Source organism: Rhincodon typus, chromosome 11 (assembly GCF_021869965.1).
Source record: "Rhincodon typus isolate 14 chromosome 11, sRhiTyp1.1, whole genome shotgun sequence".
NCBI classification, from domain to species: Eukaryota; Metazoa; Chordata; class Chondrichthyes; order Orectolobiformes; family Rhincodontidae; genus Rhincodon; species Rhincodon typus.
The window spans coordinates 72,624,187-72,638,848 of NC_063342.1; the positions used below are offsets into that span (position 1 = coordinate 72,624,187).

Genomic DNA, 14,662 nt, shown 5'->3' on the forward strand with positions numbered 1-14,662 from the left:
CTGTAACCGGCGAAGGTGCAACACCTGCCCATTTACCTCCTCCCTCCCAAGTATCCAAGGGCCCAAACATACCTTCCAGGTGAAGCAACACTTCACCTGCACTTCCCAGAATGTAGTCTACTGCATTCGCTGCTCACAATGTGGTCTCCTCTACATTGGGCAAACAAAGCGTAGACTTGGCGACAGCTTTGCAGAACATTTACTTCTACTCGCAAAACAGACCTTGAACTACCTGTTGCCTACCACTTCAATGCAAAACCCTGCTTCCTGGCCAACATCTCTGTCTCTGGCTTGCTACAGTGTTCCAGTGAAGCCCAACGCAAGCTGGAGGAACAACATCTCATTTTCCGCTTGGGGACCCTACAGCCCTCCGGACTCAATATTGAGTTCAATAATTTTAGGGCCTAAACTCTCCCATGTCCCAGCCCCCCACCCCACACACCAGGCTTTGTTACCACATAGCCTGCCACTACACACCCCCTGTTGTTAGTCACTAACAGTCCCAATTAACAACTATTCATGCTCCCAGCCTCATCGTTAGCAACTCCTTTGTCCGACTGTCTCTCTCTCTTTGGGCTCTATCCTATCGTTTACTCCCTACCCCACCCACCTCCCTATTTTCTACATATAAACTGATGTTTTCCCAGCCGCTATCAGTTCTGAGGAAGGGTCACCGGACCCGAAACGTTAACTCTGTTTTATCCTTCGCAGATGCTGCCAGACCTACTGAGCTTTTCCAGCAACTTTGTTTTTGACACTTAAGGAAGACTCTGACAAAATACAAGAAGATATAAAAATACTTCAGGTTGGGGGTAATTTCCTCATAAAAAGAGGTAAGGAGATACATTTTGATAAGTGGAATAAAAAAATCCAACAACTTGGCAGGATTTTAAAAAAATCTTCTTATAGAAAATGTGGGCATCATTGTTTGGGCCAGCATTTACTGCCCTCCCTAGTTGCCCTTGAGAAGGTGTCCATCTCCAATCCCTCACACTCAGTCCCCAATCCCCTCACACTCCAAACCTCTCTCCCTCCAATCCCTCACCCTCAGTCCCTGATCCCTTGACCCTCCAATCCAATGCAAAGCAGGTGTTCAAAAAAGTAAACAGGATATAAATGTATTCACCCAGCACCTTTGAAAGATGCTATCTGAGGATCTTTGGTGAATTTTTGCAGGGCATCTTATAGGTAGTACACACTGCTGCTACTAGCATCGGTGGTGGAGAGAGTGGATGTTTGTGGATGTAGTGCCAATCAAGCGGGCTGCTTTGTCCTGGATGGTGTCAAGCTTCTTGAGTGTTGTTGGAGCTGCACCCATCGAGACAAGTTGGGGGTATTCCATCACACTCCTGACTTGTGCCTTGTAGATGGCGGACAGGCTTTATGGAGATACACACTACAGGATTCCCAGCCTCTGACCACAGTATTTATATTACTAGTCCAATAGTCAATGAGGAAGATTGCCAAACTATTAAATGTTTCAGATAAGGATAATATCTCAGTTCTGATTTCGCCTTTGTAAAGTTTTCCCACGTTTACTGTAATATCCATTTCATAATAATACCAGAGTCTAGAATTATGTGCAGTACTCAGCGTGCTCTATGTAATATTGAGATAACTTCTCATTATTTCAAGTTTGTTGCTCCAAAAATTAACCCAATGTTACATTTTTTCATTTTAAAGGATTTGTTCAGTTTCTTCATTACAATGTATAATTTGCGAAGGTCTTATTTTAGGTTCCTCCAACAGCACTTTCCAAACCCACAACCACTTCCATCCAGAGGGACAAGGGCAGTTGATACATGGGGACAGCACCCTGTGCAAATTACGTTCCAATTCACTCACCATTCTGACTTGGAAATATATTGCCATGACTTCACTGTCAGTGGGTCAAAACTCTAGAACTCCCTCCCTAAGGGCATTATCGGCCAACCTACAGCACATGGACTGCAATGATTCAAGAAGGCAGCTCGCCACCAGCTTCCAAAGGGCAATTATTGATGGGCAATAAATTTGTGCCCAGTCAGTGACACCCACATTTCACTGTGTTTGAAGATTGCTTAGTCAAATTAAACTCCATGGTGAGACTCATATCATTCCCTCTCCCTCCAGATATCACATTTACAATGTTGATGAGAACAATCCAGGTTTTAGTGAGGAAAGAGCCTGTTTCTACACAGCTCAGATTGTGTGTGGCATGGAACATCTTCACCAATCCAGGATCATCTACCGGGACCTGAAACCAGAGAATGTGCTACTCGACAATGAGGGTGAGCTGTGGGAGTTGAGTGAAGGGGGATGGTTAGGTTTGGAGAGTGGGGGGCGTTGTTCTGTTTGAATCAGAAGGAGTCTCTCAGGGGTGTGTAGCTGCTCTAGTTTTCTGATTGTGCCCTGCCATGTCACATTTGATATAACTGGACAGTGTGCTTGAAGTTTGAGTCCACATGCAATGAGTGTCACTGTGGAGGAGTGATTCAGCTCAGCACAGTTACAATTACCACAAAATATAACAAGAATGAGGAGCAGGTGTAGTCCATTCTGCCCATCAAGCCTGGTCCACTATCCGATAAAATCAGGGATGATCCAATTGTGGCCTCAAGATCATCTACCTGTCGCTACCCTCCTCCCCCTCCACCATAACTCTTGACTCGCTTAGCAATCAAACCTTGTGTAACTCAATTCTGGATATAGTCAATGACCAGCCTCCCACTGCTCTCTGGGGATGAGAATTCCAAAGTTAATGACCTTCTGAGAGAGTATATTCCCCTTCATCTCCATCTTATTCTGAAACTGTGTCCCCTGATTCCAGTTTCTCCAGCAAGGCTGCGGACAAGCCTGGTGACTACACTTACATCCTCTTTACTTTTCTCGACTCCAGCTTTGCATTGGATTGGAGGGTGAAGGAACAGTGACTGAAGGTGAGGGTTGGAGGGTAAGGGGATCAGAGGGTGAGCAGATTGGGGACTAAGAGTGAGGGGATTGGAAATTGAGGTGATTGGAAGGTGAGAGGTTTGGAGGGAGAGCAGATTGGGGACTGAGGGTGAGGGGATAAGAGGGCAATAGGACTGGGGACTGAGGGAAAAGGGATGATGGGTTTGAAGGTGGGTAGTTGGATGTGAAGTTGCAGGCAGGGGTTTATAGCTCTGAGGGATGGAGTTTGAGGGTTAAATTGAGGGTGGGATTCGTGGGTGTGGGTTGAGGGTGGAGGTTGAGTGTGGCAATTGTGGGTAGTTGTTGAGGGTAGGGGTTGAGAATGCAGGTTGAAGTTAGGGATTGAGGGTTGGGATTGAGGATGGGGTTGAGGATGGAGGTTGAGGGTGTGGGTTGAGGGTGGAAGTTGAGGGTTGGGATTGAGGATGGGGGTTGAGGGTGGAGGTTTAAGATGGAGGTTGAGGGTAGAGGCTGAGGGTTGTGGTTGAGGGCAGATGTTGAGGGTGGGTGTTGTGGGTTGTGGCTGAGGGTGGGGATTCAGGATTAAGGTTAAGGGTGAGGGTTGGTGTAGCCACTCATGCCCCAGACTGGAGTGGCCCGGGTTCCTGATCATTTTCTCCCTGCCTGCCACCAACCTAAGTCTTTTAGGGTATCAGTCAACCTGGTGAATGTGTTGAATTTGGCCATGGGCACCAACACCATTGACCAACCTAGCAGCACCACCTTTTTGAATAGATCCCGACACATGAGAATCAGCTCAGCTGTGACTGGGAGGATCTGCAAATCCCCACACTGGCCCCTATTAGAGGGGAGGCTGCTCTTGTGATATTTGGTTGTGTAGAACTCATTTATTAGGCATCCAAAGCCCTACGGATACCCAACATGATGAAGGAAGTGTGGGCACATCTCTCCTGAGGGTCAACTGCCCAGCATACAAAGGAGCGAAAATAGGTTCCAGGGACAAAGGCCAAAGGAAGAGTCTGGTCCTTTTTTATGACTGTCAGATACGCCAACAGTCTCCACCAATCCCAGCTCTGACCTCATCATTCAAGCACACACCAAATGTCCAAAATACAGACGCCCAAATCTCTACCATGCCCCTCCAAGGACACAGCTCAGATTTGAGGACATTGAAGCCTCTCTGGAGACAGAAGGACATTGATGCCCCACTTTAGCCAAGTAAGAGCCACCACACCAAATGGGGCACTTCATCAGAGCATTGTCAAACAATTCAGCTGAGGCACATAAAGAGATATTTAGGTAATAATTAAGAGCTTGGTCAAAGAGGCAGGTTAAGGAGAGTTTTATAGTAGGAAGAAGATATAGCGAGGTAGTGAGGCAGAGAGGTGTGGGCTACAATTTCCAAAGCTTGGGGCCCAGGCTACTGAAAGCACAGCCACAAATTGTAGAGGGATTAAAATTAGTGATGTACAAGAAACTGGAATTAGCTCTTAAATAAGTTAAGACAAGAGGATCTTGAATTTGTAGATCTAAGAGTGACATCCAGTAAAGAAAATGTCAGCATTTCAGCCATTTGATCAGAGCTTATCAAGAGGGCAGAGTTGTGGGGAGGTGGGGGGCAGCAGTAAGAGGGGCTGTATTTGGGTAATCGATGTTGGCAGAGTGATTACAGATGAATGCCAGTGAATGTGTGAGGATGCCCCAGATCACACCATGACAGCAGATCGCCTGGCAGGAGGAGCAACAAGCTGCAGTAGGTATGGAAGATTCAGGGGCTTGAGGTGGGTATAGAGGTAGGGACAGTCAGGGGTTCAAAATCAAATATGAGAATTTTAAAATCAAGACTTTGCTTGACCAAGTGCCAATGCAGGTTGGTAAGCACAGGGGATGACAGTGAAAAGGATTTGGTTTGCGTTATATCGTGGACAGTAGAATTTCAGATGATTTCAAGTTAGACAGGATAGAATGGAGGAGTCCAGCCAGGACTACATTGGAATAATCAAGTCTTGAGGGAACAAAGGCAGGGATTCGAGATGAGCTTAAGGCAGAGATGGCTACTGCAGCATCATCATGTTTATATTGTTAATGAATAGCTGTTGAAGGAACATTTGGATGTCTTGACAAACCCATGTAAGCACATCAGGTCTAGAGGTGGCAAAGGCAGGGGTGAGTATTTCAGCAGTAGCTTAGCTGAGACAGGGCAGAAATGGACACTTTAGTTCAATCTGCATTGAGCAGATTACCAGTCACCTAGCTATCTGCACAGTCTGAACAGACCTGAAAACAACTTTCCAAACTCTTATTGTAATAATGTAATGATCCCAGGACGTAGAGAAATGTATCTTATAATCGGTGAGAAAATTTGGCTGTTTTTTTTGACAGTACTGTTGTAACCGGTCATGTTTCAGGTCATGTGAGAATCTCTGATCTAGGACTCGCTTTGGAATTGGATGATGATCAAACTAAGATCAAAGGCTATGCTGGAACTCCAGGTACATCCTATAATTTCTCTCTGAAGGGGGATGAGGTGAAGTGAAAGCAGGGGAACCAGATGGAGAGGTGGAAGGATAGGGAGAGCAGGAGGAGAGAGAGTGAGGAGGGAGAGGCAAAGGAAGCAGGAAGAGGCAGAGAGAGAAAGAGAGAGAGAGGAGGGAGGATGATGAAAGAGAAGGGAAAGGGGGAGGAAGGAGAAAGGAGGGAGTCAAACAAGGAGAGAGAGGATGAAGGGGACAGAAAGAGATAGAGAGGTGGAGAGAGAAGGGGAAGAGGAGAGATGTAGGGCGGGAAGGGGAAGTGAAGAGAGGCTCGAGAGGAGGAGGGAGGGAAGGGAGGGGGGAGAGAAAGAGGGAGGGGAGAGTTATGGAGGGGGAAGAGAGCTAGAAAGAGAGGGTGAAAGGCAGGAGGAGGAGAAGGTGAGGAAGAAGGAGAGAATAGGAGAGCATGAAGGAGAAAAGGGGAAGAGAAGGACTGTGGAGGAGTACGGTTTGGAGGGAAAGGGGGTCAGCAAAAGGTACAAGGAGATGGCTCTGAGTTAGAGAAGCGATGGAGACATGCACATCTACATCTATTGATATGGGAGTGAGTGGGGGAGAATGGGGGTCAGTGTAAGTGGGTGTTAAGGTGTGGGATGGGCTTGAGGGTGCTGAACTGTTTGGTATGAAGTGGAGGGGTGGGGATAGGCAGAGTTGTTCGAGTCTCTGGGGTTTTCTGTCTTTGGTTCAGAATTTCAGCATTGGCAAAGGGTAACAATGCAACTTGTTGGAAATTTCAGGTTTTATGGCACCAGAGTTGCTTAAAGGTTTGGAATATGATTATTCTGTCGACTATTTCACACTGGGAGTCACATTGTATGAGATGATCGCAGCCAAGGGTCCATTCCGGTATCGAGGGGAACAAGTAAGGAGATTTTAAGATATTCCTTAGTGAATCAGTTGTATCAGGAATGCAGTCATCAAGAAACTAGAAACCTTGAGTTCAAACTGTTCACCACATGGACTTTTTGAATAAAGTCCATGAGATACAGCAGTAGTGAATCATAGGCGTGTTTGGATTTCCATTCCGAAATTGTGATGATTTGTTACAGAGTAAGCAGAGCGTATAAGAGGGAACATCCCATCTGTCAGTTAGTGTGGGATATATATTCCTCAGGACATTCAGAGGATACTCATGCTCCTTCTTTCAACAATGCCATGCAGGATGTTTTATTCTTACTTGCGCAGTCTTGGTGTGACATTCTCCTGAAAAGTAGTGCCTCTGACAGTGCAAAACACACTCAAAAAAGTACTGGAAGAGGACAGCCTAAGATTTAGTTTATTCATTTGGTCAGGGAAGTGTTATTGCTATTACTAGGACTTGGTTGAGGGAAGGGCAAGATTGGCAACTAAATATCCCAGGATATAGATGCTCCAGGCGGGATAGAGAGGGAGGTAAAAGGGGTGGAGGAGTTGCATTACTGGTCAAAGAGGATATCACAGCTGTTCTGAAGGAGGGCACTGTGGAGGACTGGAGCAGTGAGGCAATATGGGCAGAGCTCAGAAATAGGAAGGGTGCAGAACTATGTTGGGGCTGTACTACAGGCCTCCCAACAGCTAGTGTGAAATAGAGGTACAATATGCAGACAGATTATGGAAAGATGTAGGAGCAACAGGGTGGTGGTGATGGGAGATTTTAATTTTCCCAACATTGACTGAGATTCACTTAGTGTTAGGGGTTTAGATGGAGCAGAATTTGTAAGGAGCATCCAGGAGGGTTTTCTAGAGCAGTATGTAAATAGTCCAACTCAGGAAGGGGCCATACTGGACCTGGTGTTGGGGAATGAGCCCGGCTAGGTGGTTGAAGTTTCAGTAGGGGATTACTTTGGGAATAGTGATCACAATTCCGTAGGTTTTAGAATACTCATGGACAAAGCCGATAGTGGTCCTAAAGGAAGAGTGCCAAACTGGGGGAAGGCCAACTGTAGCAGAATTCAGCAGGAGCTGGGGAATGTGGTTTGGGAGCAGCTGTTTGAGGGTAAATCCACATTTGATATGTGGGAGGCTTTTAAAGAGAGGTTGATTAGAGTGCAGGACAGACATGTCCCTGTGAAAATGAGGGATAGAAAGGGCAAGATTAGGGAACCATGGATGACAGGTGAAATTGTGTGACTAGCAAAGAGGAAAAAGGAAGCATACGTAAGGTCTAGGCGACTGAAAACAGACGAAGCTTTGGAAGAATATCGGGAAAGTAGGACCAATCTGAAACGAGGAATTAAGAGGGCCAAAAGGGGTCATGAAATATCTTTAGCAAACAGGGTTAAGGAGAATCCCAAAGCCTTTTATTCGTACATAAGGAGCAAGAGGGTAACTAGAGAAAGGGTTGGCCCACTCAAGGACAAAGGAGGGAAGTTAATGTGAGGAGTCAGAGAAAATGAGTGAGATTCTTAATGAGTACGTTGCATCGGTATTCACTGAGGAGAGGGACATGACGGGTATTGAGGTTAGGGATAGATGTTTGATTACTCTAGGTCAAGTCGGCATAAGGAGGGGGGATGTGTTGGGTATTCTAAAAGGCATTAGGGTGGACAAGTCCCCAGGTCCGGATGGGATCTATCCCAGGTTACTGAGGGAAGCAAGAGAGGAAATAGCTGGGGCCTTAACAGATATCTTTGCAGCATCCTTGAGCATGGGTGAGGTCCCGGAGGACTGGAGAATCGCTAATGTTGTCCCCTTGTTTAAGAAGGGTAGCAAGGATAATCCAGGTAATTACAGACCGGTGAGCCTGACGTCAGTGGTGGGGAAGCTGCTGGAGAATATACTGAGGGATAGGATCTATTTACATTTGGAAGAAAATGGGCTTATTAGTGATAGGCAGCATGGTTTTGTGCAGGCAACGTCATGTCTTACAAACTTGATAGAATTCTTTGAGGAAGTGACAAAGTTGATAGATGAGGGAAGGGCTGTAGATGTCATATACATGGACTTCAGTAAGGCATTTGATAAGGTTCCCCATGGTAGGCTGATGGAGAAAGTGAAGTCGCATGGAGTCCAGGGTGTACTAGCTAGATGGATAGAGAACTGGCTGGCAACAGGAGACAGAGAGTTGTAGGGGAAGGGAGTTTCTCAAAATGGAGAACTGTGACCAGTGGTGTTCCACAGGGATCCATGTTGGGACCACTGTTGTTTGTGATATACATAAATGATCTGGAGGAAGGTATAGATGGTCTGATTAGCTAGTTTGCAGATGACACTAAGATTGGTGGAGTAGCAGATAGTGAAGGGGACTGTCGGAGAATGCAGCAGAATATAGATAGATTGGAGAGTGCAGAGAAATGGCAGATGGAGTTCAATCCAGGCAAATGCGAGGTGATGCACTTTGGAAGATCCAATTCAAAAGCGAACTATACGGTAAATGGAAAAGCCCTGGGGAAAATTGATGCACAGATAGATCCAGATGTTCAGGTCCATTGTACCCTGAAGGTGGCAACACAGGTTGATAGAGTGGTCAAGAAGGCATACGGCATGCTTTCATTCATCGGACGGGGTATTGAGTACAAGAGTTGGCAGGTCATGTTACAGTTGTATAGGACTTTGGTTCGACCACATTTGGAATACTGCGTACAGTTCTGGTCGCCACATTACCAAAAGGATGTGGATGCTTTGGAGAGGGTGCAGAGGAGGTTCACCAGCATGTTGCCTGGTATGGAGGGTGCTAACTATGAAGAGAGGTTGAGTAGATTAGGATTATTTATGTTAGAAAGACGGAGGTTGAGGGGGGACCTGACTGAGGTCTACAAAATCATGAGAGGTATAGGCAGGGTGGATAGCAAGAAGCTTTTTCCCAGAGTGGGGTCTCAATTACTAGGGGTCATGATTTCAAGGTGAGAGGGGAAAAGTTTAAGGGAGATATGCATGGAAAGTTCTTTATGCAGAGGGTGGTGGGTGCCTGGAACGCGTTGCCAGCGGAGGTGGTAGAAGCGGGTACAATAGTGTTATTTAAGATGTATCTAGACAGATACATGAATAGGCAGGGAGCAGATTTACAGATCCTTGGAAAATAGGCAACAGGTTTAGATAGAGGATCTGGATTGGCGCAGGCTTGGAGGGCCGAAGGGCCTGTTCCTGTGCTGTAATTTTCTTTGTTCTTTGGACATTACTGGCAAGACAAACATTTATTGGTCGTCTCAAACTGCCTTGATGGTGGTGAGCTCCCTCTTTAATCCACTGCATTCAGCAAGCAGCTATGAAGGGAGTTCCAGGATTTTGACTCAATGATACTGAAGGAATGATGATACATTTCCAAGTCAGGATGGTGAGTGGCTTAGGGGAGGGGAGGGGTGAACATGCAGGTGGTGTTTGCATGTATCTGCTATTCTTGTCCTTCTGGTTTGAGTGGTTTTTGAAAGTACTGTCTTAAGGATCTTTGGTAAATTTCTTCAGATGGTATACACTGCTGCCGTTGAGCATTGGTGGTGGAGGGAATGGATGCTTGTGGATATGGTGCCAATCAAGCAGGTTGCTTTTTTCTGGACGGTGTCAAACTTCTTCTGTTTTATTGGAGTTGTACTTATCTAGAAAGTGGGGAGTATTCCATGACTCTCCTGATTTATGCCTTGTAGACGGTGGACAGGCTTTATAGAGTCAGAAGGTGAATTATTCACCACAGGATTCTTTGCCTCTAACCTGCTCTTGTAGCCACTGTATTCATGTGACTGGTCCAGATTAGTCCAATTCAGTTTCTGTTAATGGAAACCACAAGATGTTGATAGTGGGAATTTAGTAACCGTGACACTAGTGAATGTCAAGAGGAGATAGTTAGATTCTCTCTTGTTGGAAATGGTTATTGTCTAGCATTTGTGTGGTGTGAATGCCTGGACATTGTTTAGGACTTGTTGCATAGGGGTACAGACTGCTTCTGTATCTGAAGACTTACGAATTGTGTAGTTATCAGCGAACATCCCCACTTCTGACCTTATGATGGAGGAAAGTTGATTGATGAAACAGCTGAATATGATTGGGCTTGGGACAGTTTCCTACAGAGATGTTCCAAGTCCAAGATATTTGACCTGTGACCATATCCCCATGTGCCAGGGCTGACTCCAACTAGCAGAGAGTTTACCCAGATTTCCATTGATGCAAGTATTACTAGGGCTTCTTGATGCCTCATTTGGTCGAATGCAGCCTTGATGTCATGGGCTGACACTCACACCTCGCCTCTGGAATTCAGCTCTTTTGTCCAAGGTTGAACCAAGGTTATATTGAGATTAGGAGCTGAGTGGCCCTGAGGAACCTGGACTGGGCATCACTGAGCAGGTTATTGCTGAGCAAGAGCTGCTTGATAGCACCATGATTAACCATTTCCATCACTTTGCTGATGATGATCGTATATTTCTTTTGATTGAAATGGTAGGGGCCAAAGCCTGATTGAAGAAACAATAAACACAGAACCCTAATTTCACGTCTATGCCACAGAATATATGATGGCAAGCATCTGCATTTGGAATAAGTTCAGTCGAGTTTTATCATCTCAGTGAGGAGTTCTCTCTTGGCAAGTAAATGACATGGTGAGCCAGGAGACACAGTGTACCAATGTGCATTCCAGTTGAAGACAATCTCTGTCATGACTTTGTGTTTGAAAGGTTCATTCAGATTGTTAACTGCAACACTAAAGAAACATATTTCACATAAACTCTATTACACAGAAACCCTATAACACAGAAACGCTGGTGAGCAGAAACCTCATATTAGTAAAATTCACCATACAGTCACAAGATGATAAGAAAATAGGAAGAGAATACAAAGACAAGGGAGTAATTCTGGATATTCCTAAAACCTCATTGGGAATATTGTTTTCAATTCTGGACACCACTTATAATAAGGATGCCAAAATCTTGGTGAGTGCTGAACAATACGAGGGCACTTCAGTTATTGTGAGGAACTGAAGAAACTGGGGCTGATCCCCTGGTTTTAGGGGAAGGTTTGAGGTCTTGAATGGTTTTGATAGAGAAAATAATACACTAAATCTTTCCAATGTCAGTTCAGCAACCAGAAGACACAGTTTTGAGATGATTGATGAGGTAACATGAGAGACCTTAGCTTTTAACACAGCACATTGTTATGATCTGCCTCAAAGGTTTGGGTAAGTAGAATAGATTATAGCCTTCAAAAGAGTGTATGACAAATATTTGAAGGATAAAAGATTACAGGACAATGGTTAAGGAGAACAGGGCTGGGAACTGTCGGTTGCTCTATCAAGAGTCAAGACAGGCACAATGAACTGTACTGTACATTCGTTTTGACCTTTGTGTGCTGTCACCAGGTTGAGAACAAAGAGGTGAAACGGCGGATTTTGAATGACCCAGTGACTTACTGCAACAAGTTTAGTGAACCAAGCAAGTTGTTCTGTGAGGCTTTGCTGGAGAAAGATCCTGAAAAGCGCCTTGGATTCAAGAATGAATGTTGTGATGAAATAAAGGCCCATGCCTTCTTCAAGAGTATCAACTGGAGAAAACTTGAAGCTGGTAAAGTATAAAAATCGATTTTTAAAAAAATTTGCTCTGTCTTGTGGAATCCATCTTGTGGATGTCAGAATATTTCAAATTCTGTTCCTACATCAATAGCAGTCCTTTACGAATTAACTGAGGATAAAATTCATGCTTTCTTAATAAGAACACAGGTATGATTGAATACCTTTGGTAGTAAAATTTCTTTTTCAAAACTCATTGGTGGCTCTAAGATTCCTGTTGAGGTTGTATAGGATGTTGGCAAGGCCTCTTCTGCAGTATTGTGTGCAGTTCTGGTTGTCCAGTTACAGGAAGAATATTATTAAACTTTTGAGGGTTCAGAAAAGATTTATCAGGATGTTGCTGGGAATGGAGGGTTTGAGTTATAAAAATAGGCTGAGACTTTTTTCACCAGATCATAGGAAGTTGAGGGGTGACCTCAGAAGTCTGTAAAATCATGACGGGCAAAGATAAGGTGAATAGCAAAGGTCTTTCCCAAAGATAGGGGAGTTCAAAACTACAGGGCATATTTTAAGGTGAGAAGAGAAAGGTTTAAAAATAGGGGCAACCGTTGCCGAGGGTGGTTCATGTGATGAATGAAGTGGTGGATGCAGGTACAGTTACAACGTTTAAAAAACATTTGGATAAGTACATGAATAGGAAAGCTTTAGAGGGATATGGGCCAAATGCAGACAGGTGGGATTAGTTTAGCTTGGGAACATGTTTAGCATAGACTAATTGGACTGAGAGGTTTGTTTCTATGCTGTATAACTATATAAATTGAGATTAACAGCACCATTCAGAACAAAGGTAGGACAAAGATGTCAAGAATGTATGCTTGCGTGCAGCAACATAGTTTGGGTTTTGGAAGTACCAGGTCACTGTAAGATGTTTCCAAAAGTTTGTGGGTTATCTTAGATAAAATATTACGACTATTTTGCTGTGTCAAGTTTCTGAGCTATGGAACCTGTCAATGAGGAGTCAAAGGGCTGTTTGTGTTTTATTCGTGTTCTATGCTTAGGTCAGCCAATGTACTCCATTGGATTTATTAGAATTCAGTGCCTTGATGGATATTTCAGAGTTAGCCACATTGCTGTGGGTTTACAGCATATTTTTTGTTTGTAAAAATATATTTTATTCATAAAATATCTAAAAGTATTTCACAAGATGTTTCGAAGTGCATGTTATGTAAAATGCAGCTAAATACAACTGTTCTCCACTGATCACGTTGATGCCTCAATCTAATTCAGTATTAAGCATATAGCCTGAGGGCGGTTCTATAATCTACCAGTTCTTTGGTACACTATGACTGAGAAACTTTGGATAGCAACGTTTCCTTACTGTACCTCTGTGTGCCTACCCCAAGTTTTAATACACCCCTCAGCACGTATTCCCGGACCTTGGAATGTTCTAGTCTACAATATTCAGTCAAGGATGGCTCTTTACACTGGTAGACCAGCAGGTTTTGGCAGCCAACGTGCACCTTTCATTGAGTTGATGCTACTCCAGGTGTGTTGGCTTTTGTCTTGTGTTTCTCTAGGAACAGCTTTTAGCACAGAGTCCTGTGTCACAGAAAAAAAAAAAGAGACCACTGCAACTCTCTCCAGACCTTCTTTGTGAAGGCACAGCAAGCGATGTGCGACATTTGGGAGGCACAGAGACTCCAGGTCTTCATGAAAGATCTGATGGGTAGTGCCCTTCACACCACCAGCCAAGCTATATCTAGGTGCTTCTTTGGAAGTGAGGCATTCTGCCAAATTGGTTTGGAAGTCTGCTCAGGGAACCAACCAACAGGATTAACCATCTCCTTTCCCGCAGGGCTTTGAGGACGTAACGCTGACCACTGCTTGATGGACATGTGGCTCATGTAGTTTTCCTGTACTAACTTCTGCACAAAGGATAGGAGGTACCGTTGAGGCATTCAGCAGTAATACAGCTGCACCCATCTTTCATACTGCCCTACGGATACAACCTTGGCACATAGTAAAATTTGCTGTTAGGTGCACCTATACACAGCTTGATACAATCAGACATAAAGGTAGCCATCAGGATGAGGGTGACAGAGGTTATACTTTTCACCTCCTATCCAGGGTTTGTACATGGCATCCCTGCTGATATAACCAATCTCCAACCTCCAAATAAAATAGAAGATGGTTTACACAGTCTAGTGTTAGGGAATGTTGACAATGCCTTACAATATTTTAGTAAAATTTACTGAAAAGGAAAAACAGTAATCTAACTTGTTAGGATAAGTTAGCATCAGTATTTATTTTACCATTGCTGGTCCACTGCCACAGTTTCCATCAGCTAATGTCATGTTGTTGCAAAAACTGATTACACTGGCAGAATAAAACAACAGAACAAAGCCATCTTGTGTCTAGAGTTTGTAATTACAGTCATTGAATGGTTACAGAACAGGAGGCCATTCAACTTGGAACCCTTGGTGGAAGAGAATTGGCTAATGAGCAGGAAACAGCAAGTAGGGATAAGAGGTTCTTTTCAGGTTGGCACCCTGTGACCAGTGAGGTTCCACAGGGATCAGTGCTGGGATGGCAACTGTTTACAAAATATATTCATGATGTAATGGAAGGAAGCAAACGTGTTGCAGCTAAACTTGCTGAGGACACAAAAATAGGTGGAATGGCAGGTTGCGAGAGCGGTACAAACACTATATTGAGAGATTAAGTAAGTGGGCAAAAAAGTTGGCAAATGGAGTATAAATGTGGAAAATTGTAAAGTTGTTTATTTTGGAAGGGTGAACAAATGACCAATTTTCTTTTAAATGAAGATATA

At 44.3% G+C, this 14,662-nt stretch overlaps 2 protein-coding genes across 2 annotated transcripts in view; both read left to right on the forward strand.

The window, feature by feature from the left end:
- Positions 1-14,662, forward strand: part of LOC109925926 — a 250,018-nt gene that overhangs the window by 128,074 nt on the left and 107,282 nt on the right. The window lies entirely within an intron of this gene.
- grk1a (G protein-coupled receptor kinase 1 a) overlaps positions 1-14,662 on the forward strand; it is a 54,270-nt gene that overhangs the window by 34,112 nt on the left and 5,496 nt on the right. Inside the window, exons 3-6 of the mRNA XM_048602613.1 lie at positions 2,113-2,270; positions 5,301-5,384; positions 6,164-6,288; positions 11,686-11,887. Coding sequence (XP_048458570.1) covers positions 2,113-2,270; positions 5,301-5,384; positions 6,164-6,288; positions 11,686-11,887 — 569 coding nt within the window. The remainder of the gene's footprint in view (positions 1-2,112; positions 2,271-5,300; positions 5,385-6,163; positions 6,289-11,685; positions 11,888-14,662) is intronic.